A 27877-nucleotide genomic window follows, 5' to 3' on the forward strand; every position below is an offset into this window, starting at 1 on the left:
CTTTAAACGGTTTCCTCAATGTAATTGTTTGCCAGATGACATATTGTGCACCGACTCCCTTCTGTATTATAAAAAGGGAAGTCTGAGAATTGAAAAGTCAAGAGGTCCCCAACAAATAATGGAACTTAATTCTTTCCCTTAAAGAGAAGCACAAGGTATGTGAACTAAATATCTGGGAGTCTCACCTAATACGTGACCCCTTAACTTAAAGTCTTAACTTGCCAGCGCAGGTGCCTGAACATCAGAACACATAACTCAGACTGTCCAAACAAAATTGGAGTACGTGCAACATCCCGAGCAAGATAAAGAGCCAGAAGCTGGAAGGCCCCCTCTGCCATTTTTTGGGTTGGGAATCCAGGAACGCAGTTTCTTGAGCTCCTGTCCTTTCCTGAACTCGAGCCCACTTCTTGGCGGGCCTTAATTTGGCTGATCCAACAATGTGGTTAGTTGGGCCCCTGGGGAATCTAGGATCTGATGAAGCAGAAGTAATATGACTGGGGAGTTTTGAGTTAGTTAAACTTGTACAATTTTCTTCTTTCTCTATACTAATACTTATAAATTTAGTATAAAGTCTTGGAGATTCAGTTTTATTTATAACAAAGGGCTACAAGCAGGAAGGTGTGTTTTAATGCCTCATCAGATGCAGTTTCTGTATCGTTTTTTAACTGTTTTCTTTGTTATATAAGAAGGTTCAGTAGAATTGAGGGGTGGAAAAGTTTAATAGTATGCATATCCAGAATTGACTGATGTTAAAAAAAAAAAGGCATCAATAAACTTTTTTGTAAGTCTTGATTTTTAAAAAAAAATTTATTGAGTCTATGTACATTAATTACAGAATATCTTACAAAGATATCATTGACTTGTATACATAAACTTTAGGTGACACACTTCACAGTCAGTGTGAACCTCAGTGGGAGCCCACAAATAGCCACAATACTCTTCTCTACCTCCTCCTGCCAAATGTTTGGATCCAAAGAGTAGGTGTCTCCAGCATAATTTCTAAAAATGCAAAACGCTCTCGCTTATATTTTTTTTAAATACAACTTTAAGAGGACCCATTCCCTGTACTCCCTAAACACGTCCCAGGTCCCCTACACCTGTCTCCAAGGGAGATTCATTTCTTTGCTTCCCAGGAAGGATACAATACATCCTCATTCTCTACTATCTGGAGCTCAGTCCTTGTGGCTCATCTCCCACTATATCAAAGTATTTGCATGAACAAGGCTTAGGTCCTCAAAAATGAGAATGCCATTGTGATAGTAATAAATACAAAGATCCCTAGAGCCCACACTTGATAATATCCTCTTCCCAACAGGCCAAAACTACAACTACCTACATCACTGCCAGTGATGGCCAAAGTGCCCAGTGCAGTGGAGGGGCCTGGGGGTGAGCATGCCCCCTCATCTGACTCCATTAGTTCTCCTTTTCCTGAGTGTAACATGATATAAATGTGAGTTGACTTCTTTATCTGTGAAATATCCCAAGGAGATTTTCTGTTCCTGAGGAAGGGGAGGAAAGGGTGCCATCTTGCTCAGTGGTGACAAGCCCCCAGCTTGGTTCCCGAATGAAAGGCTTGCTGACCCAGCTATACCAGGGAAATTACTGAAGAGAGCCAAGATTTATTCTCTGGGCTAGGAAGAGGAGGAAGCTAACAACACCCCGTGTCTTTACATCCTGAAATTACAACTGGGATCACCAAATCCAACACCCTCCTTTCATGATAAAAGAAGGCCCAAGGTCACACAGGTATTAAGGAGCAGAGGTGACATTATTCAAACCTAGGCCTGACAGCAAACAGGCCCCATATAGGAAAGTAAAACAGGACAAGGTCCAAGCTCTTCAAAAATGATGTCCGTCTAACTCCCTTGCAAGAAGGCTAGGCTTACTAAAATCCAGGATGGAACCTGTCCCAATGTGGCTGGCGTTTGGGGACAAAGAATTCACTCCAGAGTCCCCCAGGATAGGGATGCTTTGGCTCGGCTCCATTCCCCAAGAGCCAGGGGAGGGAGGCCCGGGTCCCCAAGAGGGACACTCCCCAGAAAACAAGATGGTCCCCAGGCCAAGGCGGGGGAAACACGTTTTACACGTTTACATCATTTTCTAAAAAGACAGGCATTTACAAATACTGCAGGGCAAAGTCCAGCGCTGACGGGGGAGGGGCACATTAAACCCGAAGGGGAAGTGGCCTAGCTTGGCTTGAGGAGCATTTACAAGCTGGAAGGCTGCGGCAGAGCTGCCTCACACTCCGTCATCACTTCCTCGGACCTCATATACATGAGGAAGACCGTGACGGTGGCAAAGGTGGCCGCATTGACGGGGAAGGCCCGTAGCAGCGTGGACGTGAGGCCCCGAGTGAACACCCTCCAGCCCTCCACCTGATAACTCTTGCGCACGCAGTCGAGGATTCCGCTGTACTGCTGGACGCCGCGCACGCCATCGGCTTGGAGCCGGGACTTGATCACATCCACCGGGTAGGTGGAGATCCAGGACACGATGCCCGACATGCCGCCTGCCAGCAGCAGCTTGGGCACCACAAAGCTGTCCTCCGGCTCGCAGCCCAGGGAGCGCGTCAGGCAGTCGTAGGTCAGGAAGTAGAAGCCGAAGCTGGGCGTCTCCCGGATCAGGGTGGACACCATGCCTTTGTTAATGCCCCGCAGCCCCTCCTGCTGGTAGATCTTGGCCAGGCAGTCCAGGGAGTTTTTGTAGGTCCTCGCTTTCAGTTTGTACTCGCCCGTGCCCTGAAGCTGCATCCGGGTCTTGGCCAGTTCCATGGGGCAGCAGATCACACACTGGATGGCGCCGGCAGCAGAGCCGGCCAAGAACTGGTTCATGGGGGTGTCCTTCCCCAGGGCCCGGATCGTGTTGCCTTGGACCCCAAACACGAGGGCGTTGATAAAAGTCAGGCCCATCATGGGTGACCCGATGCCTTTATACAGGCCAAATACCTAGAAGCAGAAGAGAAGGGGGGTGGGGGGGAGGGATGTTAGTGCTGGCGGTAATAAAAGCCCATTTGGAAACGCAGGAAGCCATCAAGGGAGGAGTGGGGAGGTGGGGGGTGGGAGGACAAAAGACATTTCATCAGGATGAAAAACATCCTGAAATGAAAGACAAAACAAGACAATAACCAAAAAACTCTAAGTTTTCATTAAGTCTGAGGCTAAAAGCCAGAAAAGAGGCCAGCTTCTGCCACCACCATGGTCTTGGACAAGCAGCTTTCTCTTTCTGTCTTCAGTTCTTATCCATAAAATAGAGATAGAAAAAAATACTGAGACCCTAAATGAAGGATGACAACTAGAAGGATTTAACTAAGATAAAAGGTTAAAACATGCTGGAGGAAGTATTATCAGTATAGGAATCAAAGCTTCACAGAATCCAGTACTTAGTATCCATTCCAAAATAAAAGGGTTTAAAAATAAAATAAAAAGCAGTATTGTTTCCAAAGCAGAAGAGGGCTTGAAGGTTAGACAATGGAGGCTAAGTGACTTGCCCAGGGTCACACAGCTAGGAAATATCTGAGGTCATATTTGAACCTAGGTCTTCTCAAAGATACCAGGCCTGGCTTTCTATCCACTTGCACCATTTAGCTGCTCCTCAACCCCATCATTTTTACAAAGGAGAAAGGTTACTTAGTCAGTGAAGGCAAAGGGTCTAAAATTCAGGTTTTTGGCCTGATTCCAAATCTAATGCTCTTACTAACCCTTCACACCCTGGCAAAACAAAATCCCCACCTCTACACACCTCTCTAACACAACACAGATCACATCAAATTATATTATTGTTGGAGACAAGCCAGACCTTGAGGACTATGTTTCCAAAGTTTGGCTGACAGGACAGTACGGTGGTAAGATATCCGGACTGAAAGAGCCAGAGACCCCAGGTTTAAATCCTAGTTTTACAATTTCCTATCTGTGGGATAAATCGAGCAGGGCAGGTCTCTTCCTCATAGTGTGCCTCAGTGTCCAGGTCTTGGGGATAAAAACAGCACCCACCTCCCAGGGTGGTGGGGAAGCTATCAAATGAGGTAAGAATTGCAAAGCACTATGTAAATTCAGCCATTACTGTAGTGTAAGCCATGAAAGCCAGGATATCAAAGATTATCTGCATGAAAAAGAATGCCAGGACCAGGCAGGGAGTGGAGACCATTCCTAAGAAAGGCCCCAGCCTCCATCAGAGCCTCCATCAGAAGCAGAGAAGTTCAGAATCCAGCCCCAACACCTGAGGTGTTTATGCTGCCTTCCCTGCCTCCCACAAGCAGAGCTGAATGAATGATTCTCCATGTCCCGCACTATTTCCCCAGGATCCAGCACATGGCTTTGGCTTTTTTAAAAAGCCCTTACTTTCTGTCTTAAGAATCGGCACTGAGTATCTGCTCTAATGCAGAAGAACAGTAAGGGCCGGAGCAACTGGGGTCAAGCAACCTGCCCAGGATGGTCACACAGCTAGGAAAGTGTCTGAGGCCTGATTTGAACCCAAGAGCTCCTCTATCCAGGCCTGGTTCTCAATCTGCTGAGCCACCAACTGCTCCAAGAGAAAAACTTCTTAACAATGAAAGCTACCTTAAGATGCAATGCAAAACATGTCCTTGCCAGTGGCCAGAGATTGTGAAGCACATCCAGGTACCGCTTTGGAAAGTCAGGGATTTGTGGCAGTGACTTTTCTGTTTTGTTTTTAAGCATATCCTTTGTCAAAAACATCCTATTGCCTGCTCTCTGCCTTATTCATCCTTGCATTAAGCATTAAATACTATGGACTCTCCCTAAACCACTCACACTAGCCCTTCTGTGATCCCCTTCACAGAAGCATGTCTTGTCATGGCCCCTAGATACAAGCACTCATTTTTCTGAATTCATTCAAGAATTTTTGTCAAAGATCTAATTACTCAAATTTATTAGAAGCTAAATCAATTGTACAAAAAATCAAGCCATTCCCCAATTGATAAATGGGCAAGGGACACGAATAGGCAGTTTTCAGATAAAGAAAGCAAAACTATCAATAAGCACATGAAAAAGTGCTCTACATCTCTTATAATTAGAAAAATGCAAATCAAACGCACTCTGAGGTACCACCACACACCTAGCAGATTATCTAACATGAAAGCAAATGAAAGTAATGAATGTTGGAGGGGATGTGGCAAAATTGGGACACTAATGCATTGCTGGTGGAGTTGTGAAATGATCCAACCATTCTGGCTGGCAATTTGGAACTATGCCCAAAGGACTATAAAAGACTGTTTGCCCTTTGATCCAGCCATACCACTGCTGGGTTTGTACCCTAAAGAGATCATAAGGAAAAAGACTTGTACAAAAATATTTATAGCTGCTCTCTTTGTGGTGGCAAAAAATTGGAAAATGAGGGGATGCCCTTCAACTGGGGAATGGCTGAACAAATTCCATGTGAACTGGAATGATCTCCAGGAATTGATGCAGAGAGAAAGGAGCAAAACCAGGAGAACATTATACACAGAGACTGATATACTGTGGTAAAATTGAATAGACTTTTCTACTAGCAGCAATGCAATGATCCAGGACAATTCTGAGGGACTTATGAGAAAGAACGCTATCTACATCCAGAAAAAGAACTGTGGGAGTAGAAACACAGAAGAAAAACAACTGCTTGATCACATGGGTCGATGGGAATATGATTGGGGATGTAGACTCTAAACGACCACCCCAGTGTAATTATCAATAATATGGAAATAGGTCTTGATCAATGACACATGTAAAACCCAGAGGAATTGTACATCAGCTATGGGAGGTGGGAGGGGACAGGGGAGGGGAAGAACATATATCATGTAACCATGGACAAACAAACCAAATTAATTAATTAATCAAAAAATTTTCAAGTTAAAAAAAAAAAAAAGAATTGCCACAAAGCACTGAAGACATGCAAATTATTACTTACACTTTCTTGCTTGATAATTGACTGAAAGCAGTGGAAAGTCCCCCGGTAGAGAGGTTTCTCTACACTCTGAACCTGGAGGCGTACCTAGAACCAAAGTTTATAGTGAAAAGGTTGGACCACAAAAGTTCACAGCGAAAAGGTTTGACAAGCCCAGGGAGACCTACGGAGTTTACTTGTCCACCATACATGTTAACTAGAGCACTAGGGAGGCCTGCACGTGGCCGTCGGAGAGCAGAAGGGGTGAGAGGCACTACGCGGGTTCTTCTATAATTAAGGGAAAGAAGGGGAGGGATGATGCACAGAACATTTCAAGGGGCTTGAATGAGAAGGGAGTTAACAGGTAAGCGCTCGTGATGAAAGCCAGAATGTCTGAACTGCCCTCCCTTTATGTCTGAGATTCCAAGATTGGGGCCTGAGAGTGTGGTTCTGCCAAGTTCAAAATCAGGCTCGGAACTGTTCCTGGGAAGCCCTCTTGTTCTCTCCTGAGCCCCAGTGAGTGGGTTCCCCTTCTACAGAAGGGCTGCTGATATCCCTTGGCTACCATTATAATATCACCAGACAGGCCTCTTGGCTTATTTAACGGTCCTTATTATAAGGAGGAAAATGGATATTTGAAATTCATTTGAAAATTATTTTTCTTCCTTCCTTTTTTCTTTTCTTCTCTTCTTCTTCTTCTTCTCTCTGTCTCTCTCTCTCTCCCCTCCATACTTGCTCAACAGTTTGGTTTTGTCAGAAGCCCCTACTAGAGACATCAGCCCCCCACCCCAATTGATGAAACCATTGGATTTCAGGAGTCAGGTCCAGCCAACATTCCACAGGGCCCTCTTGAGGCTCACTCCTTTAAGGAGGGCTGGTTCCATGCGGCTGGCTTTCAACTTCAGATAGCAGCAGAGGAGAGGGACTTCTCCATGGCCAGCCAACACACCCCCTAGAGATCTACTGCTAATCTCCACTCTTGATAGTTTTTTAAGTCGCAGAGATCTGGAGAAACATTTCCAAAGGCTTTATTTATAAATAAATGTCCCCACCCCTTCCTTTAATAGATCTAGAAGAGAAGAGCCCTGGATTTGGTGACAGAGGACCTAGGCTTCAATTCTAGTGCCTCAGTTTCCTCCTTTGTAAAATGAGTTAAGACTTCTAGCTCTAAATCCTATCATTCTTTTTGTTTTTTTTTTTAAGTTATTCCTTTAACTTTCTTTGACAAAATCTTTCCCTGAAGATTGGATATCAGCTCTTAGTTTTGAAAGTAGCAAGTGGGAAGGCCGAGGGACTCTAGAAGAAGATACAATGAGTCCATTGCCAGGGGAAAGATGATGGGTCCCTTCACCTGACCTTCAGAGCGAATAGCCATCCTGGAAAAATTAGAATCTTTTAGGGAAGATATATGACACCAGGATATATGTGTGTAAGGGCAGGAGAGATGATGAATTAAAAAAAAATGTTTCTTCTGGGGGCAGCTGGGTGCCTCAAGTAGATAGCCAGGCCTAGAGATGGGAGGTCCTGGGTTCAAATCTGGCCTCAGACACTTCCAAGCTGTGTGGCCTTGGACAAGTCACTTAACCCCTACTGCCTAGCCCTTCCCAGTCTTTGGCCTTAGAACCATTACACAGTATCTGAGTCTATGAGGGAAGGAAGGCTTTTAAAAAAATGCTTCTTCAACTTCAAATAACACCCCTTCTACCCAAAATGGCACACTGCAGGTCAATAATTCCATGAAAAAAAGTGTGATTATGCATATGGGGTGTCCAAAGGAAATGTTCACCTGGCTCAGTGAGCTCAAGCCAAAGAGTAACATGTTAGGCTGTATCAAAATGAGCCATTCAAAGGTATTTTACAAATAGGTCACCCAAGGGTAGCTAGGTGGCTCAGTAGATTGAGAACCAGGCCTAGAGATGAGAGGTCCTGGGTTCAAATCTAATTTCAAATACTTCTTAGTTGTATGACCCCCACTAGGGCAATCTCACTCAACCCCCATTGCCTAGCTCTTACCACTCTCCTGCCTTGGAACCAAAAATTAGTATTGATTCTAAGATGGAAGGAATGAGTTTAAAAGGAAAAAAAAACAAAAATGGTCAAGCTAAGCTGCATGGCTTAAATTTTTAAAATAAAATAGTTAGATTTTTATCTGTTTGTTGGTTTGGAAACATAAAGGGATTTTCTGAATGAGAACATGCTGTTCTTTTCTAGGGAAGGGGCAGAGAAATACTTTGGGGAGGAGGCTACCAAGCCAGATCAGTCCCCAACTATGCCTTCATGACAGGCCACCTGTCTGCTAGGTCAAGTCTGCTTTAAAATCATATAGAAAATCTCAGATATGGGAAACAAACTACCCTTTGTCCAAAAAGTAGCCTTGATGGTCATTCCTCCCCATCCCACACTCCCTCCAATCCACATATATCCCCTTCTCTTTCCAACTCCTGAAGCATCCCTAGGTCTGGTTATCCCCACTCTGGGACGGAGGGAGAAATCAAAGTTCAAGTCTTAAAACAGAGGAAATAGTTTAAATCCTCCAAACAACAGGTACCCGGAAGTCATCTAGTTATATTGGTAGTGGTAGTGGGGCTGCCAATTCCCCCAGGAATTTCTGGGTTCCTTTTTTCTTTTTAGGGGTGAAGGCGGCATGGAAAACTGGGCTGGTGAGCAGGGGTTCTATCCGGGCTGGGATATTCCCTACCCACAACCCTCCACCCCCAATTGCTCATCAGGGCTTGGGGCTGCCTGGGAGGAAGAACTCCAGGGGGATTTTTATGTCCATTCTTGGCACTAATCATACATTCTGGTAGAAATTCAGACTGAGAGAAACAGAAGGTTCACCTGGTCTGTACTTACTAGGTAACTCTCCAGTGATGAGGCTTATCTCTCATCTACAACAAAGTAACACTTTTGCTGTTATAATGAAGACAGCCCTGGGCTCAGAAAGTAAAGGCAGTTAAAAGCAACAGAACAAATTTTCAACATCACATCAAACACACAGGGGGAGGGGAGGGAAGGGAAGGAGCGGGAAGCAATGTGGGAGGAGGACCCCAGATCCAAGCTTTTATTCTAGAATTGGAAAGCCATAGGCCCCACTATGGGAATAACAAAGCCAAATCTCATTACAAAAGCGAATATACTCTTTTCAAAAGTCCTAGGAAACACTAGCCCAGGTGCTTAAAATATTTATTTGATGACTAGTGATCAGTGTATTTAAAATATTAAAGACTAGCAATTGGTGTATTTAAAATATTTATTTAAAGACTAGCAATTCAGTGGACTGGGGAGAAAGCAAAAAAAAAAAAAAAAAAAAAAAAAAAAAAAAATTTAATTAAGCCTACCTACTAGACTAGAATGGCCAGAAATTAAAAGTGCACTGGATTTGGATCCAAGGACCCAGGTTCAAATCCAAACTCTTAATCCCAATGGCCAAATCATTTGTTTTTGTTGTTTCGGTTCTGTCTAACTCTTCATGACCCCATTTGGGGTTTTCTTGCAAAGATTCTAGAGTGGTTGGCCATTCTCTTCTCCAGCTCATTTGACAGATGAGGAAACTGAGGCAAAAAGTTTAAGTGACTTTCCCAGGGTCACACTCAGGTCTTCCCAACTCCATATAATCTAGTGGTTAACCTGTTTTAATTCCCATATATATAAAACTTAAGAAGTTAAATAATGATCTCAAAATTTCTTTCCAGCTGTAAATGCTATGATCTCTGCTCCTCTGAGCCAAAGATGAAGGTAATCCTCTATAAAATGATCATCACAAAGAACTGAGACTTAACCTACCAAAAAAAAAATATATATATATATATATGTACATATACATACACATACATATATATGTACATATACATATATACATACATACATACACATACATACATGCATACATATATATATAATATATATATCGACTGATTTTAGATCAGGATATGTCACTCACTAGCTGGCCAAAGTACCTAATTAAGTTTCCTCAGTTTCCTCACCAGTAAAACAGGAATGGCAAAAGTTATGTTAACAACTTCACAGGGATTCTTGGGGGAGGAAACAACTTTGCAAGTCTTAAAAACTCATTGAAATGAGTTAGAATGTTGGTAGTAGTAAAGTAACCCTGGAAGGAAACATCCAGGAAAAAAAAATTGGGGCAACCTCACTAGCATCCTGATTTAGGTTTTCAAAGGAACCTTTTTTTTTTTTTTTAATAGCATTTTCCGGTTTGCAACTTCTGTTTTAAAGAGGAGAAAAGCTAAAACTATTTGCATAAGGTCAGCTAGCTAGTCAGTGTGAAGAACTGGATGAAGCTACTATATTTTCTATAATACCTTTTCCTAATTCACATAAAGCTGAAAAAAAACAGAATTGCTGGGTCTTGAGGGGGAAATGAATGACTTTTTAAAAAATTAGATTTGAAGAAATAAATTGCCACTCCATATTGAAATCCCTTACACCCCACAAAGAGGAATAAACTGACTGGGTTAGTCTAAAAGGAGAGTAAGCAATGAAAGAATGATTAAGGCTGTCTGTTGTTCAGTCATCTTCAGTCACTTCTGACTCTCCATAACTCCACTTGGAGTCTTCTAGGCAAAGATACTAGAGTGGTTGGCCATTTCCTTCTCTAGCTCATTTTACAGATGAGGAAACTGATAGGTTTGAGTGACAGGGTCACACAGCTACTAAGTGTCTGAGGCTGGATTGGAACTAGGGAAGAGGAATTTTCCTTACTCCAGGGCTGGCCACTCCATCCGCTGTGCCACCTACCTGCCCATGTCTCCTCTCTCTGCAATGACCTCAGTTATCCAAAGATGAGCAATTATTTTCTTTCTTTAGTATTTTATTTTCCCAATTTTAAGTATTTTCTTTAAAAACCAAAACCCTGAGACTATCAAACACATGTGATCAGCAAAGTATCACATTCAGAAAACAAAATGTCATCAAGCCTTCAAGTTTAAAACTAGCTCTAACACTAAGCCACAGTTTCCTCCTCTGTTAAATGAGGCCCATACTTGCTTGCACTCTCTAGCAGCTAAGAATGTTTGTTGGAAATTGGGAAGAAATCATTTTGCAATCTTTAAACACAGTAGGAAAGTATAAATGTCCTTTTTTCCTCCCCTAAACCAGAAAGAATAGGCTTAAGACCCAGGGCCATTTCCTGGTTTTTAATAACAATCTAGGAGTTAAAGCTCATGCAAATTTAGGACCAGAAATCAACATTTTTGCTTTCTGCTCCAGGATATGCAGGTTTACATTTATAAAAGAATGTGGATTTTTGTAACCTGATGAATATGGAGCTGCCTTTTTGCTTTGTGAAAAGATTCCACAGGAAGACATTTCACCTAGGATCTGACTTGCAAAAAAGGCTTAGGGGGGGGCAGCTGGGTGGTTCAGTGGATTGAGAGCCAGGCCTAGAGATGGGAGGTCCTAGGTTCAAATAAGACCTCAGACACTTCCCAGCTGGGTGACCCTGGGCAAGTCACTTAACCCCCAACTGCCTAGCCCTTAGTGCTCTTCTGCCTAGGAGCCAATACGCAGTATTAACTCCAAGACGGAAGGTAAGGGTTTAAAACAAGAGGCTTTGAAATAATAATGGCCTAACACAAAAGTAGATCTTGGATTAAAATTAGGAAAATTAACACTGGGAAAAAAACCTCCAACAACCAAAGAGCCTATGCTTTAATTTATTAGGTTTGGTAGAAATGAAGTGAGGAATTCTTAGTTTAGCATGTAACTAGCCCTTTCAGTTAATATATATTTGCTTCCTTCCCCTGAGGCACTTGGCTTCCCAGAAGTGGGCAGTGGTGGGGAAAGGGAGGGAGGGAGGGAGTGGTACAGTCAAGCAATAAGAGATATGAAATTACATTTTTAAGGGTTTGTTTTCCCTGAGGTTCTCCCCAAAGTTTCTCTTTGATTCCAGGCTGATCAGATATGGGGCTCAGCCATTTAGCCTCCCTTCCCCCCCAACAACAAAAAAATAAAATTTGGCTGAAACTCTGTTTATAGATTTTCATCTTCCTGAAAAGTGCATCAAAGAATAGCATTTTCTGGCCTTGGAGAGGTGCCTGGGAAACATTCAAGTTTAGAAAGGGTTTAACTAACAAGGAAATGTCCAAGTTAGTCAGTTCTTCCCCAAAGCAAAGGTTAGAAAACTTCACAGCAACACTCAAATTTCTAAGTACTCCAATATCCAAGATCTCAAGAATATTTCAAATGAGAATTGATAAATGACTCACCCTAGCAGTTTTAGATTTAAAACCAAGGTCTTCATAAAATAGTTTCTTCTGGTATGCACTTGACATCTCTCAGAAGATACCCAGAAAACACTTTGATGCACTTCAGGTAAAAAAAATGAAAAAAACAAAAAACAAAAAACCAAAAAAAACCCTGAAACATTTCCCCTGTGATATCCCCAATTTTCCCCAGTTCCCTTTTTCAGTGGGGCTGCCTTCTGTGAAAATTGATTTTATAATTAAACCTGTGGAAAAAAACCTCACCTTGACGGTGTCAAAAGGATGTCCCACGAGCACACCTGCAGCACCTATGAGGATTATAAGAAAATTGGAATTGTCATTCAGATCTGTATTGGTGACTCTCTAATCCATCCCCTATTTTCAATTCTCAAGGAGGTGGAGGTTGGTAGGAAAACCTTTTTTGGGCAGGCAGAAGGGAACGGGAGGAGGTGTTGGTGGGAGGAGAGAACAAAGAAGGTAAGGATTTAAAATGGGGGGTACCTTGGGATTATGAGGGCATATGGCCTAAAATTAAAAAAGACTGGAATAATGGATCAAAGGTTGCCCCAGTCACTTATCAATCCTTATCCACTCCTATCTCTCCACATCTCTCTCCCATCAATGGTTGCAGTGGATGAACTCCAGCTCTGAAATTCATCATTTAAGGCCTTCCACCTTCAAACAGATTTCTAGGTCCAGGAGTACACTCCAAACATCTATCTGTCTCTTCCCTCAGGCTTTCCCCCTATTCCCAGGTCCTCTACCTGTTGAGGGGGGAAAACTAAAGGGATGAAGACAGCAAGTGGTTAATTGTAGGAATTGAGTGAATCACACTGTTTCCATCTTGTGACTTAATTCTGGAACTAGCTTAATTCCTTTTCTATTCAGTTATGGGCCTAGTCCAAATTCTGTCTTGTGAGAAAAGTGTATTCAATTGGGAGAATTGGGAGGAAACTTTATTGTACTGTGTGAATCTAGCCCTGCCTGGCTGGGAAACTGAACCATTTGGACCTGCTTTTTGGAGCCCTTTTAGAACCCAAGGATCTAGGTTATGTTGAGCAGAATCTCAGACCCCAAGATTAATGCAAGGAGTTTTCTCATAATTGTACATCTCAAGCAACCCATATGTCTTATCCAAAAACAAGCCCCACTACTGCGCAATCAGTCCATGTTCCTTTGATTGTTTACACTCAGGAGTGGGACATCTCCTTTTCTGATTCTAGAGAATTGCACCTGTTCACTCTCCCCCTCCCAACTTGGAAAGTCCCTAACCTTTCCTCCAATTAGAAATTAGATTACTCAATGTATTCTTTCCTTTTAATTAATTGTTTTTAATGCATCAGAAAGACCATCTCCTCCAGTTACTCTCAGTCCAGCCCTAAGCTGAGGAAGAGGTCTGGTTCTGATTTGTCAGGCAATCAGATGTATTGCTTAATAAATCCCTATTTTCAGGAGATCAAACCTTTGTTTTTTCAGTCATTTCCTCTTCCACTCAGTTACAATTCCTGTTCATACTTTAAAGTAGAAGGCAGCTAAAATTCAAATCTAGATTCATTGGTCAGTCATTTTGTAAGGTGGAAAAGTATACACATTTGGGGGACAAAAAGAATAGTCCAGTTTGAAAGAACAGTGATCGAGTGGCTGTGATGTGACTAATTCTAAAAAGTAAATCATTACTCAAAGAACAAAAATTTGCTGTTGCAGGGGATATTCAAAAGATGCTCAAAGATCCACAGGCTTTTCTCAGAGGAGTTTCTGAAATACTATAAGTAATAATACCTGCCATGGGACTGACAACTTTGAGGGAAATGAACCCATCAAATTTCGATGCAAAACCCAAGTTGCATCGAAAAGGGACCTGTAAAAATATCAATGACAAAACTCCTGTCTACTGGGAAAAAAATACTAGAGCATAATTTTGTTCTCGTTTAGTCATTTTTCAATTCTGTTCACCTCTTTTTGACCCCATTTTTGGGGAGTTTTCTTGGCAAAGATAGTAATATAAATGACATTTTCTTTTCTAGCTCATATGACAGATAAGGAAAATAAGGCAAACAGGATTAAGTGACTTGCCCAGGGTCACCCAGCTAGTAAGTGTCTAAGGCCACAACTGAACTCAGGAAGCTGAGTCCCCCTGTCTCCAGGTTGAGCTTTCTATCTCCCTCCCACTTTCTGGCCCAAGAAAGGAATTCAGCCCTTCCAATGTGGATGTGATCCGAGCAGCAGCCCCAACTATGACGGTTGACCTAAGTCTAGCATTCACTTTTTTTTTTTTTAAACCCTTAACTTCTATGTATTGACTTATAGGTGGAAGAGTGGTAAGGGTAGGCAATGGGGGTTAAGTGACTTGCCCAGGGTCACACAGCTGGGAAGTGTCTGAGGCCAGATTTGAACCTAGGACCTCCCGTCTCTAGGCTTGGCTCTCAATCCACTGAGCTACCCAGCTGCCCCCGTAGCATTCACTTTTATTATCCCTTACAGGGTACAGTGTTACTTAGCAAATGCTTTTGAGCACATTCAACTCCAGAACAGCTGAATGAGGAAGGAAAAGCAGGGTGTATCACTCCCCCTTGGCAGGTAAAAAAACCAAGGTCCATAAAAGTGAAAAGTAATTGAGAGGCAGCTGCGTGGCTCAGTGGATTGAGAGCCAAGCCTTGAGATGGAGGGGTCCTGGGTTCAAATCTGGCCTCAGACTCTTCCTAGCTGTGTGACTCTGGGCAAGTCACTTAACCCCCATTGCCTAGCCCTTACCAATCTTCTGCCTTGGAACCGATACACTGTATCAATTCTAAGATGGAAGGTAAGGGTTTAAAAAAAAATCAACTATATACAACCAAGATATATGGAAACAAGCATTTATTAACCACCAGTGTATGCCAGATATGGTGCTGAGTGCTTTACAAATATTACCTCAGAGACACTGGGTGGATTGAGAGCCAGGCCCAGAGAAGGAAGGTCCTCGGTTCAAATCTGGCCTCAGACTCTTCCCAGCTGTGTAACCCTGGACAAGTCACTTAACCACCACTGCCTAGCCTTTCCCACTCTTCTGCCTTAGAATCTAAGATGGAAAGTAAGGGTTTTTTAATACATATATATATATATATATATATGTATGTATGTTTTGTGTATATATGCTTGACATACTAAATATATAAAAATATAAAATTAAATGTGATTATATATATAAAATCTCATTTAATATTTATAACTTTGGGAAGTAGGTGCTATTATCACCCCCATTTTGCAACTGAGGAAACTGAGGCAGACAGGAGTTAAGTGACTTATGTAAAGTCCCATAGCTACAAAGGGTCTGAAGCAGGATTTGAACCACCTGCCCAGAGCTCTCCATCCACTGCGCCCTCTAGCGGCCATACATCTTCAGTTCAGTTGTTTCAGTTATGCCTGACTACGTGGCCCCACTTTGGTTTTGTCAGCAGACTCTGGAGGGGTTTTTGCCCTTTCCTTCTCCAGTTCATTTTATAGAGGAGGAAAATGAGTCCAACAGAAAATGACAGAGTATTGATTGTAGGATGGGAGGTCTAGGTTTAAAAATAAGTGGGGAATAAAATGAGATAAGAACAGTAAGATTCTCCCAAGTACTTTTTTGGGAGCTTAATTTTATTTCTAGATTCTTGCAGGAAGGGGAGTTTCAATCATTGGGAAGTGATAGAAATGTTTAAAAAAAAAAAGAGGGGGGAAAATCATTGCTTCCTGCTCTCCCATGGATCTTCCAACTGGAGATACCACCTCTAGTAGCTAGATGGTACTTTTTAATGGTAAAAACTTTTTAAATTTCATCTTATTTTAAAAAAATTAATTAATTAACAATATTTTTCCATAGTTATATGATTCATTTTCTCTTTCTCCTCTCCCAGAGCTGACAAGCAATTCCATTGGATTATACATGTATTATTGCTCAATAACTATTCTGGATGGTTCTTTTAAAGTCTTACAAAGCACCTGATACATTACATATTATCTTTTTTTTTTTAACCCTTACTTTTTGTCTTAGAATCAATACTGTGTATTGGTTCCAAGGCAGAAGAGTGGTAAGGGCTAGGCAATGGGGGTTAAGTGACTTGCCCAGGGTCACACAGCTAGGAAATGTCCAGATCTGAACCCAGGATATCCCTATCTCTAGGCCTGGCTCTCAATCCAGAGCCACCCAGCTGTCCCTGAGTGAGACAATTTCTGCCAGCAAGAGACCACTGGAGCAATGGAAAGAGCTATGGGCCTGGAGAGGTTACAAGGAGCAGCAGTATTCTAGGACAAAGGAAGAAGAGGCATAAATGTCAGGTGTTCCTGGTGCCTGATCTGAAGAAAACTTCTTTTTGAGCAAAAACTGAGGCAGCCACAGTTAGAACGCTGAGCTTCCAGTCAAGAAGACTTGAGTCCAAACCCAGCTTCTGACTCTTAATAGGTGTGTGACCATGGGCAAAGCCATTTAACTTGTTTCCTTAACTGTACAATGGGAATTATAAGAGAAGCTACCTCCCAAGGTTATGAGAATCAAATGAGCCAGTGGCTGGCTCATAATAGGCACTTAATAACAGCTTATTTCTTGTTTCCTCATCTGTGAGGTCGGGATAACAGCACCCACCTCCCAGGGCCACTGTGAGGATGAGATAATATTTGTTATGATTTGTAAATCTGAAGGTGCTATATAAATGCTAGTTATTATTGTTTATTATAATTCTACTTGTTATAGTTTGTTGTTGAGTCATCTCAGTGTGTCCAACTCTTTTTGACCTTGTTTTAGGCACATTTTGTTGTGGCTGAGTCATTCCAATTGTGTCTGACTCTTACTGACCCACATTTGGGGTTTCCTTGGCAGATACTGGAGTGGTTTCCCATTTGCTTCTCCAGTTCTTTTTGCAGAGGAGGCAACTGAGGCAAGTAGGGTTAAATGACTTGCTCAGGATCATGCTGCTAGTGTGAAAGGAAATTCTAGGTTCTCTTTGTCTATTCCTAGTTTAAACTTGTGAAAAGGGGATCCTTTATTCTCTTTGCCTAGCTGGAGCTAACACTTTGGTTAAAAATAACTTAAGTACCCCATTTAGTACCTCACCAGATTGTAAAGAGAGGATTAACTCTCCTTTGTCTACTTTTGAATTGAATCAACAAAAGCTTGAACACCCTACTTAGCACAAGGTGGAGGAGCTCTCCACTCTTTCTACTCAAATCAGCCAGGAACCAAGAACGGAGAATTCACACCTAGGTCAGCCAGGAATCAGTGAACCCTTTTGATGAGTATTCACCTCTCCAGAAGGTGAGAAGTAGTTCCCACAAACACTGCCCTCTAGGCAGTGCTGGACAATTTGGAAGCTGAAATTGACCCTTGTGAAGAGGGGAAGGGACAAGAGGCCTGAATTTAAAAGGCCCTGAATTTCTGAGGCTAGAAAAGAATCCAAGAAAGAAGTCAGCTTCAAGAAGAAGGGTTCAAGGAAGAAAGTGGGCCTCAGGAGTCACCTTTAGCTCCTGGGTCATCCTCTTGACTTGCCTCTAGGAGGGAATGTGAGTGAGTGGACAGCTGACTTTCCTTTACTGACTTCTGGAGAGTTTAATTCTGGTTGAAGGTCAACAAGTCCTGGCTGAGTTAAGCACTGGAGCATTGTTTAGTTAGATAGGCTAATGTCTTCTCTACCCTCTGCTTTCACTCTTTCCACCTCTTTTGTAAATAAAAGCTATTAAAGTCAATTCACCTTTGAGCAATAATACTTTGAATCGGGGACCACCATTATTATTTATAATTTTCATATATTTTAGTCAAACCATTAATTTTTTAATCCCTACACTAGGAAGTGTCTGAGACCAGATTTGAACTCAGGAAAACAATCTTCCTGTAGCAATCCAGGTATACATTAATTGTGATATTATTTTAAGAAGTATTCAAAAACTTAACTCTTATACTGCTAATGATTGATCCCTGCAGCTTGAGTCAAATTGAATATTGACCTTGCCAAATCCCTAGCCCTTCCCTAAGGCTACACCCCAGAAGAGAGTCAGTTATCTCAGTCTCCTTACTTTTCCTTCAATGATCAATTAACATAGGTATCAAACATCAGTAGATGCCTTAGGCCATATCCACTCTGGATCCTGATCTTAGCTCTACCTATTGTTTCAGATTTTGGCAGTTTGCATTTTATGATGATTACCTCATAATGTTAATGTATCAGGCCACCAGCCTCACCCCTTCCTCCCATACTGTTGTAACCCCAATAAAAGTGACAAGACATCAGTTGGCAAGAGAGCTCTTGACCATCAGAGCTCCTAACCATGAAGCTCTAGACCATCAGAGCTTACTTGCTGTCTGTCTACCTTATGCCAAAACTTTCTGTGTCTGCGTGTCTTTATTCCTGCCTTATGTTCTCTCTCCATTAATCCTTAACCCGTAACCCATTTTCACTCAGTCCTTGGTTCCCCTTTCTAAGTGTCCAACCCACTAGGAATCTTCGTGAAGCTGCTGGACGGCTTCACTTCCTGACTCCCATCCTATTCCAAGCTCTATTGACTGCCACTAGCTGCCTGTTGTCATGTTACTTGTTCTTTTTGGCCCCAGAGAGCATGGAGCAATGGGTGTATGAGGCAAAAAAAGAGGTAAATATAGGCTTGACTTCACTTAGAGCTGCCCACAAGAGTTGCACTGAAAGGAAGGGTGTGATGGTTGGCAGTCTTCAAGGAGAGGATGGATGGCCACTAGTTGGTATTCCATTATCATGGAGGATCCTTTCAGTAGACAGGTTGGATTAGATTGTGGCCAAGGACTCTTCCCACTCCAAAATTGGGTGACTCTCTGATTTTATGGGTGAAAGTGCTCAAACCAAGAAAACAAAAGGCTTTTTATGCATGGAAGTTAACTGCCTGAGGGAAGAGCCTGAATGCCATCTCCAAGTCTCTCTGCCAGGATAGCTCATGGAGCAGAGCTAATAACTAACATTTATAAGCAGTTTGAAAAAATGTAAGGCATTTTACATACATCATCTCATTGGCTCTTCACAACTCTGCAAGACATCTTCCTTTTTTCCCCCCCCTAAACCCTTACCTTCTGTCTTAGAATCAGATATTAAATGTCAGTTCCAAGGCCGGGATCTCTATCCACAGAGCTAGCTCCCCTAAGCCACCTGACTATTACTGGTTATTATTCTCTCCATTTTATAGATGGAAAAACTGAGTTTTAAAGGAGTTAAATGACTTGCTCATTACCCCCAACTTGGCACCTCACCTACTGTCCTGAGGCTCTGGGCTTCTGACTGGTGAGTCTTGCCTATTTCCAATGAACCCAGATGTCCACACTCTTTTTCTCCATTTCCTGGTCTGGTGTAAACAAGTCTTTTCTGTTGTGTCTCCCATTTTGGGGGTCTTTTTTTCTTCCTTTCTTAAAACTCATCTTTTATTTTTTCAATTACGTGTAGAAACAATTTTTACAATTATATTTTTTAACAATTGCTTTCTGACCTTTGGGGTTTTCTTACCCAAAAGATACTGGTTTGCCATTTCCTTCTCCAGCTCATTTTATACAGATGAGGAAACTGAGGCAGTAACTTCCTGGACCAAAACACCTTTCCCTGTATAACTTTCCCCTACATATATTAACCACTTCATTAACATGTAAACTCATGGAGGGCAAGACACTTGTTTTGTTTGTTTGTTGCCTGATACAAAATAAGTCTTAAATGCCTTTTTTACTCATTCATTAATTTATGCCAACCACTAAATGGTGAGGTTGAATTCCAATTTATATCTTCCTGACTCTAATCCCATCCCTCTATCCAAAAAGGCTTTCACTACCAATAATAATCACTGGGGTGGTAACTTGAGCCCTCAAAGAACCCCTGAGGTCATCTATTTCAACCCCTTGACTTTATAGATGAGGAAATTGAGGCCCCAAGATCAAATGACTAGCCCTAGGTTTGAACCCATTTCCTCATTCCACATCCAACACTCTATTGTTGTGGGAAAAATACACCCAAGTTTATGGCAGGGTCAGACTCCAAGAATGGGATAGGCAAACTCAGTTCAATCCAGAAGCAAGAAAAGAATTTTATTTGAAGAGCTTTAAGGTGGTATAATAGCTGAATAGCTGATGGAATAGCAGCTCCCAGAATGGAGTAGCAGCTCCCCACTCGGTGGATCAGGGCTGGCATATTTATAAGGGTCTGGGGACTAGTCACCTCCCACTCCAGAGAAATCTTCACCTTTTCCAAAAACCCTGGAAAGTGGGTACAGCCAAATTCAGGTGCAGATGTGTTTTGGGGTTTGCTGCCATAAGGAATAAGGAGCATGCATGAGTTTGGGGACTTCTGGAATGCCAGAGCCCCCAGTGCCCAGGTTCCATGTTACCCCCATTGTCCACCTTTTCGTCATTTGTCAGTGTGAGAGGTCTCACTGCTTTTCTGGAATGAAAATATTGGGGGGGAAGGGGTAGTACATTGGAGGACCACTATGGGTAATTAATTATGTCTTACAGTTCTGAACAATTCTAATCTAAAGTAAATATAGAGGAGGCAGCTAGATGGCTCAGTGGACTGGGAGCTAGGCCGGGACAGGAGGGTGGGGGGAGGTCCTAAATTCAAATCTCACCTCAGATACTTCCTAGCTGTGTGACCCTGGACAAGTCACTTAACCTGAATCTTTGCCCTTATTGACAAATGATGACAAATGATGACAAGATGGACAACTAGAGGAACATGGAACCTGGGCCCTGGGGGCTCTGACATTCCAGGAGTCCCCAAACTCATGCATGCTCCTTATTCTTTATTCTAATGCCCTTGAGCAGGTTAATTAAAAACAAACATATACAGAAGGATCTACATGAAATTATGAAGAGGGAAAGGAGCAGAATCAAGAGAATGCTATAAATAGCAACAGAAATGTTTTTTGAAGAACTTGTGCATATCCATCCTTTGAGCTCTGGCGTTTGCCTCATTTTTTTTTTTAACCCTTAACTTCTGTGTATTGGCTCATAGGCAGAAGAGTGGTAAGGATGGGCAATGGGGGTCAAGTGACTTGCCCAGGGTCACACAGCTGGGAAGTGTCTGAGGCCGGATTTGAACCTAGGACCTCCCATCTCTAGGCCTGGCTCTCAATCCACTGAGCTACCCAGCTGCCCCTGCCTCATTTTATAGAAAAGGAACCTAAGGCTCTGGGAGTTAACCTAGCCCACTGGGTTAAGCAGTCACACTGCTGCTATCAGAGCTGGGGCTGGAACTCTCATCTGCTGACTCCAAGTATTTTTTTGTTTTTTCAACTAGACCATGTGCCTCTCCTGGAAACCTTTAAAATAAAGGGGGAAAAAAATAAAGAAAAAATTGCCTAGGTACTAGGATTTCAAACAGACATCTACTCTGCAACTTCATCTTAGACCACTGTCCAGGGTCACACAGCTAGTGCAGTGAGGCAAGACTGGAATCCAGATCTGACTGACCATAAGGGAATTTGTCTTTAACAAGATGCCCCTGGCTTCCCAGGGATCGGAGTCTATTGTGGCAGCCAGCCTTGGATGATGGGAATCAGAGATGTAGCATTAGAGTTTCCGTCCTGGATTATGGTCCAGGCCGACTGGTAAAAGCAATGTCTTAGCCTCAGCAGTTCTCTATACGCCAACTCTGAGCCTGAGAAGGATCAATTGTTGGAGGCAGAGTCTACTCTTGTGTGTAATTGGGGGTAGGAGAGGGGATGTACTACTCATTGTTTATATATATATGTATAGTGTTGGGAGTGGAGGAGAGGTATGGGAGACAAAGCAATACACCAACCAACACTGTTATATCTTCATGGAAAAATCTCCAAAGTCTCAGTTTTCTCCTCCATAAATTGGAGGTGATTCTTAACCTAGCTACTTACAGACTTATTAGAAGAATTATATGAGGTAGAGGATGAGAAAGAGCTTTCTTTCTTTCTCTTCCCCCTCTTTGTCTCTCCTTCCTTCTTTCCTTCCTTCCTTTCCTTCCTTTCCTTCCTTTCCTTTCCTTTCCTTTCCTTTCCTTCCTTTCCTTCCTTCCTTCCTTCCTTCCTTCCTTCCTTCCTTCCTTCCTTCCTTCCTTCCTTCCTTCCTCTTTAAACACTGTAAAACATTTGTGAGAAGGGATCACTACAGAATCCAACCCAACATGAGACCCAAGAACATGTGAGGATATGGAAAAAGTATATTCCCAGAAACCAGGGTTAAGAACCAATTTAGGTGAAGTTGACAATCAATGATTAACTTTGTAGCAGTTCATATGAATCTTTTCCTGTCTTTTTTTTTTTAAACCCTTGTACTTCGGTTATTGTCTCATAGGTGGAAGATTGGTAAGGGTGGGCAATGGGGGTCAAGTGACTTGCCCAGGGTCACACAGCTGGGAAGTGGCTGAGGCCAGGTTTGAACCTAGGACCTCCTGTCTCTAGGCCTGACTCTCACTCCACTGAGCTACCCAGCTGCCCCTTCGTGTCTCTTTTGAAACCCTCTATTTCCTCATTATTTACCATACTCTGTCACATTCATATACCACAAATTATTATCATTCTTTAAAACCCTTGCCTTCTCTCTTAAATACTAAGTATCAGTTCCAAGGCAGAAGAGCAGTAAGGGCTAGGCAATGGGGGTTAAGTGACTTGCCTAGGGTCACACAGATAGGAAGTATCTGAGGCCAGAACTGAACCTAGGACCTTCTGTCTCCAGGCCTGGCTCTTTATCCATGAAGCCACCTAGCTACCCTCACAACAAATTATGAAGCTATTCCTAAACCAAAGGGCATGCCTTTAGTTTTCCATTTTTTCCTATCAAGAGAAGCTATAAATATTTTTGCCCATAAGACTTTTTCCAATTTCATTTCATCTTTTTTTTGGGGGTGGGGAGGGGGTACATTGGTATACCTGAGCCAGAAGATCACTATTTGGTAACTTTCTGTGTATAAATCCAAATTGCCTTTCACGACAGTTATTCCCATTCACAGGCCCACTAACATTAATGTGCCTGTTTTCCCACTTATCCCCCCAACATTTATCCTTTTGATTTTGCCAGATTATACTAAGAACCAGAAATACTTGTTCTACCTACCTACAATGTAGGATTTTTTTTGAATTTCAAAGACAGCAGATGTGACTGGGTTTGGAGGGAAAAGTCGAAAATGTTAATTGTGACATCCTAGATTCCTAGGTTTAGAGCTGAAGGCCATTTAATCTAACCTCTTAATTTAATAGATGAGAAAACTGAGGCCTATTAAAGCTAAGTAAGTGCCTTGCCCCAACTCCCATAGGTTAAAAACAAGAGGCAAGATTCTGTGTGACTCATCTCATCTCTCTCTGTATTTCCTCCCTGCAGCCTGACTCAGCCCACAAAGTTCATTGGCTGGCGAGGACCCTTAGGGTTTACAGTTTGGCTTGGACCAACTCCCTGCTCCTCCCTTTGACCATCTGTGCCAGCAGACACATCACTGCCCCAGATAGTGAGCCTATGTCCAGTGTCTGGCCCTCAAGGTGGCAGACCTACATGTCCCTATCTTTTTTAGGGCCCTTGGGATGCACCATTCCCTTCTTCCTTCCTCTCCTCACTAACCAAGTGGTAGAAGGGAAGAAGGAGAAACTTTCTACTTTTTTTGTTGTTCAGCTTTTTTCAGTCAGTTGACTGTAACTCCTTTTGGAGATTTTCTGGCAAAGATACTAGAGTAGTTCACCATTTCCTTCTCCAGCTCATTTGACAGATGCAGAAACTGAGGCAAACAGGGTGAAATGACTTGCCCAGAGTCATAAGCCAGTAAGTGTCTGAGGCCAAATTTGAATTCAGGTCTTCTTGATTATGGGTGTGACACTCTATCTGTTGCAGTTTATTATTACTGTTATTAAATTTTCTTGAAAATCCTAAACTGGCACCTGACACCTTTAAGTTGGGCTATGATCAATGAGGTTAAAGAAATAGCCATTAGGACTGTATATCAATGTTTATGATAGAGCCTTAGGTCACAGATTACCATGAAAGAATAGGTCATAGATTACCATGGCTGGAAGGGATCTTTTAGAAAACTATGGCATATTAAAATTTAGATCCAATTTAATATAAGGAAAGCTCCTTCAGCAGGAGATAGGGACAAGCGATCTGGGTTCTGGTTTGGCAAGGACTTTTTAGGCAAATCCCTAAACCATTGTAAGCTTAAGTTGCCCCCTGTGTAAAATGGGCATAGCATCTGTACTACCTAGAAAAACATTTTTTAACATTAAAGTACTCAATGTCAACTGCCATTATTTGACAGATGGGGCAACTAAGGTCCAAAAAGGATATGTAATTTATCCATATGGACTCAGTTAGGGTCAGTGCCCCAACAGGAAGTCAGGCCTCCTAATTTTCCAATATATCGTGCTCCCTCACTTATCAATGAATGAGCAGATCTGCCTCTATCAGTAGTCTCCAAAAGGCTATGGTTATAATTTTTAAAGTTTGCCTCATGTGTAATCTTTACTGAAAAAATATTGTTCCCTAAATGGGTATAGCATATTAAGTTTCCAAAACTTATAAGTTTATTTGATCTTAACAGTAGTCCTGGGTGATTTCTGGAATTCAAAATCCATGCCTTACTAACTGGGGAGATAAAAAAATGGAGGGGCAATGAAGGAATATAAGATTTGCCCAAGAATCATAAAGTGAAATTCAGTGGTACATTAGGAACTAGTAGTCAAGTCTTCTTCAACCATTCAAGCTCTCCTCTGGACTGCACAGGGAATTAAGGGATATGGGTTCTAGTCTTGCCTCTGCCACCAATTAACTATACAACTTAGGCCTGATTAAAGAGTCATCATAAGAGATGATGATGTTGATAAAGGGTGTCCCAAAAGTTTTAGCACAGCTTTCTGCTTAAAGCAGCAGTTTAGTTTTTAGTGACACCTTTGAGAGTACCATAAAAAAAATTGTTTTTAAACCATTTTATATCTTCTTTCATTTGGTCTTCACAATCCTGAATGGGTACATAGGTAATATTTTCATTTTAAAGATAAAGAAACTGAAGCTCAGCTAAGTATCCTGTCCACCATAATCACACAGCCACATAAGTATCAGAGGTGGCATTTTTCACCCTAATCTTTTCTAATTTTTGACTCATAAGTCTAATTCTCTCTCCTACCTGGTTTAACAATTTGAAGATTAACTATTAGTTCTTCTCAAGCCATAAATTTTTGATTCAATAAATCTAATTCTACAAAAGCAAATAAGTACAGAAGCCTAGAACACTAGGCTTAAGAGTGAAGATTTTAGTAAAACAGTTTATCCTCTGGGCTACTTTGCCACTTCTCTCATCACCACTAGCTGTTTTCTCTAGTCAACCACTCTTGGTTATCCTACCATGTCCAATCTCCATCATTGGTTGTCTTCTCTTGGCTGGCAAAACTGACAACTACTATGATCTGTGAGCCCCCCTGTCTGTCAACTCTACACTCCCAGAAATTGCTACGGATCTGGTCCATCTAATGAATGGCATTTTGGGGATGTAGAGGCAGAGGATGTTTCCAGTAAAGAACAAGCCATGTGGCTGAGCTGATGAAAAAAGATGCTCAATGCCACTCTAGGAAGAGGACCAAAAACCAGGCTGAATAACAGCAGAAGGAATGCCAGAAAGTGAAAGAAGACAACTCCCCACTCTCCCTCCTGGAAGGCAAACTCTCTGCTAAATCAATGCTTGGTTTGTGGCTCACCAAGGAGGCTTCCAGGAAAAAGAAAAACGAATTCTGAAAGACATAATAAGGTCACTGTCCAAAGCCTGGAGCAAACACCAGCCTGGACCCAGAAGTATCACGTGGCTCTTCTGGAAAGACTCTCAAATCCTGCCTTCAACTGCCAGCCCTTCCCAGTTCTAGCTACAAATATAATTTGTTTTCTTTAAACAAGGCACAACTCAGTTTGAACCTCAAGGCTACCTTCAAAATATCAGGGCTGAAAAGAGGCTAATGGAGAAAGGACTTTGTGACCTTAGTTAAAAAAAAAAAATCGATGCTTTTCAATACCAAATCCTATGATATGAGTAATCTTATTTGACTTCCTTTTTCATGCCATCTTTCCCCCCTCCCCCGCAATCTGGCTTTTAGTCATCTTATCTTGTGAAGAGAAGGAAAATGGACATTTCTCTAAGTTAAAGGCTGACACAGAATAAGAGTCAGTCGTCTCTTTAAATCCTAATTTATGTAGAAGGGAGCTGTCTTTTATTGGGGGGGGGGGGGGAGGCCCTAATCATGTTGGTAGAAAGTTCTAGAACTCTGGCCAGAGCCTTCACTCAGCCCAGAGTTGAGAAACCTGAAGACAGGAAGTTATTTATTCATGTGATCTGCCCTAAGACATACCCACAGGCTCTTCCCCCACCCCTTCTCCCCAGGCTCTAAACCCCTTCTGAACCAGCCACTCTTCAAGGCTTCATTTCACCGTTCCTCTGCCTGCTGAAGGCTCAGGGGGATAAGAGAGAAGCCGCTATGCCTAACCCACCATATTGTTTAAGAAACTTAAAAGTCATGGATGGTATGTGAACAAGAGTTCACTTGTTTTTCAACAAGTCATCTGTCGAGCCTCAGGAAACTTCCTAAGACTTAGCTACAAAATTAAGGAAGGAGGGGTAGCTGGGTGGCTCAGTGGGCAGAGAACCAGGTCTGGAGACGGGAGTCTTGCTTTCAAATTTAGCCCCAAGACACTTCCTAAATTGTAACCCTGGGTGAGAGTCACTTAACCCCAACTGCCAGGCCCTTACCTTGGAACCAACACTCAGCATGGATTCCAAGACCGAAAGTAAGGGGAGGGGGAAGAGATTAAGGGAAGAAAGGGAACAGGATAGGAGTAAATTAAGGAATTCTTACAAAGTCACTAACAAATTAAGTATTTGGCTGGCACCTAAGTGCCTGGGATTCTAATTTTAATATCAGTTAAAGTTCAACCTCATGTGTGGCCTTCCCACGTTAAAAAGCTTTAGAATTTTCTAGTCTGGGCCCCTCATCTTACTGGAAGAAAAATGAGAGACCAGAGAGAGGAATTTAACTTAAATTACACTGTGTCTAAGGTGGGAGAGAGAGAGAGAGAGAGAGAGAGAGAGAGAGAGAGAGAGAGAGAGAGTCCAGCCTCGCCCTTGGTCCCTCCCAAGTGAAAATAAAGACAAGACTAACTCCCCGGGGGGAGAAATAGGGAAAGGGGCTTTAAAGAGATGAGGGTGGAGTAGAAAGTGAGCCTTGTTTACTCAACCCTCGGAATTAAGCCTGGGGCCACAGGATTGCCTCCCAGCGGTGCTACCCAAAAGCTACCCGGCAACCACGGGATGAAGGATCTAACCCGAGCAGTCGAGTCTCCAGGGATGGATTCCCCTCCCCTTCCCTCCCCAGCATTAGGGAGCCACTGCAGCAAACCGAGTTCCACCTGGGGGCAGAGACAAAGTTATACCAGGGATTAGCGTGGAGGAGGTAGAAGGGGGCAGTCCTGGCTTCCAGGCTAGGGCTCAACGGACTCCAGGCCGAGGATGCTCGGAATGCAGGGGGGGAGGGGGCAAAGCGCTGAGGTTGATGCAGCCGTAGCAGCGGCGCCACCGCCTATTGTTCGCCTAGAGGTCCCGCGGCTCCCTCCCGCGCCAAGGCCCGATTCTCGCCCGGGGGCCCAGGGCTGAGGAAAGCCAGTGTACGCTCCCAGCTCCATCCCGACTCCAGCGAGCCAGGAGGAGTGGAGTGCACGTGGAGGCTAGTGAATGCACCCCCCCACCCCAGTCTGCGCGCCGCACCCCGCTCTCCTACTCACCCCCAACGCATCCTGCCAAGAAGTCGAGCGCCATCGCCGGCCTCTCTCCCGG

General features: G+C 42.7%; 1 protein-coding gene across 1 annotated transcript; it reads right to left on the reverse strand.

Moving 5' to 3' along the window:
• SLC25A29 (solute carrier family 25 member 29) lies at positions 1 to 27877 on the reverse strand. The gene is made up of 4 exons (XM_044664599.1): positions 27826 to 27877; positions 12363 to 12406; positions 5902 to 5985; positions 1 to 2945 (listed from the first exon to the last, which is right to left on the reverse strand). Exons 1-4 carry the CDS (start codon positions 27857 to 27859, stop codon positions 2208 to 2210), a joined length of 900 nt encoding a protein of 299 aa, XP_044520534.1. The 5' UTR covers positions 27860 to 27877; the 3' UTR covers positions 1 to 2207.

This window comes from Gracilinanus agilis, chromosome 2 (assembly GCF_016433145.1).
Source record: "Gracilinanus agilis isolate LMUSP501 chromosome 2, AgileGrace, whole genome shotgun sequence".
NCBI classification, from domain to species: domain Eukaryota; kingdom Metazoa; phylum Chordata; class Mammalia; order Didelphimorphia; family Didelphidae; genus Gracilinanus; species Gracilinanus agilis.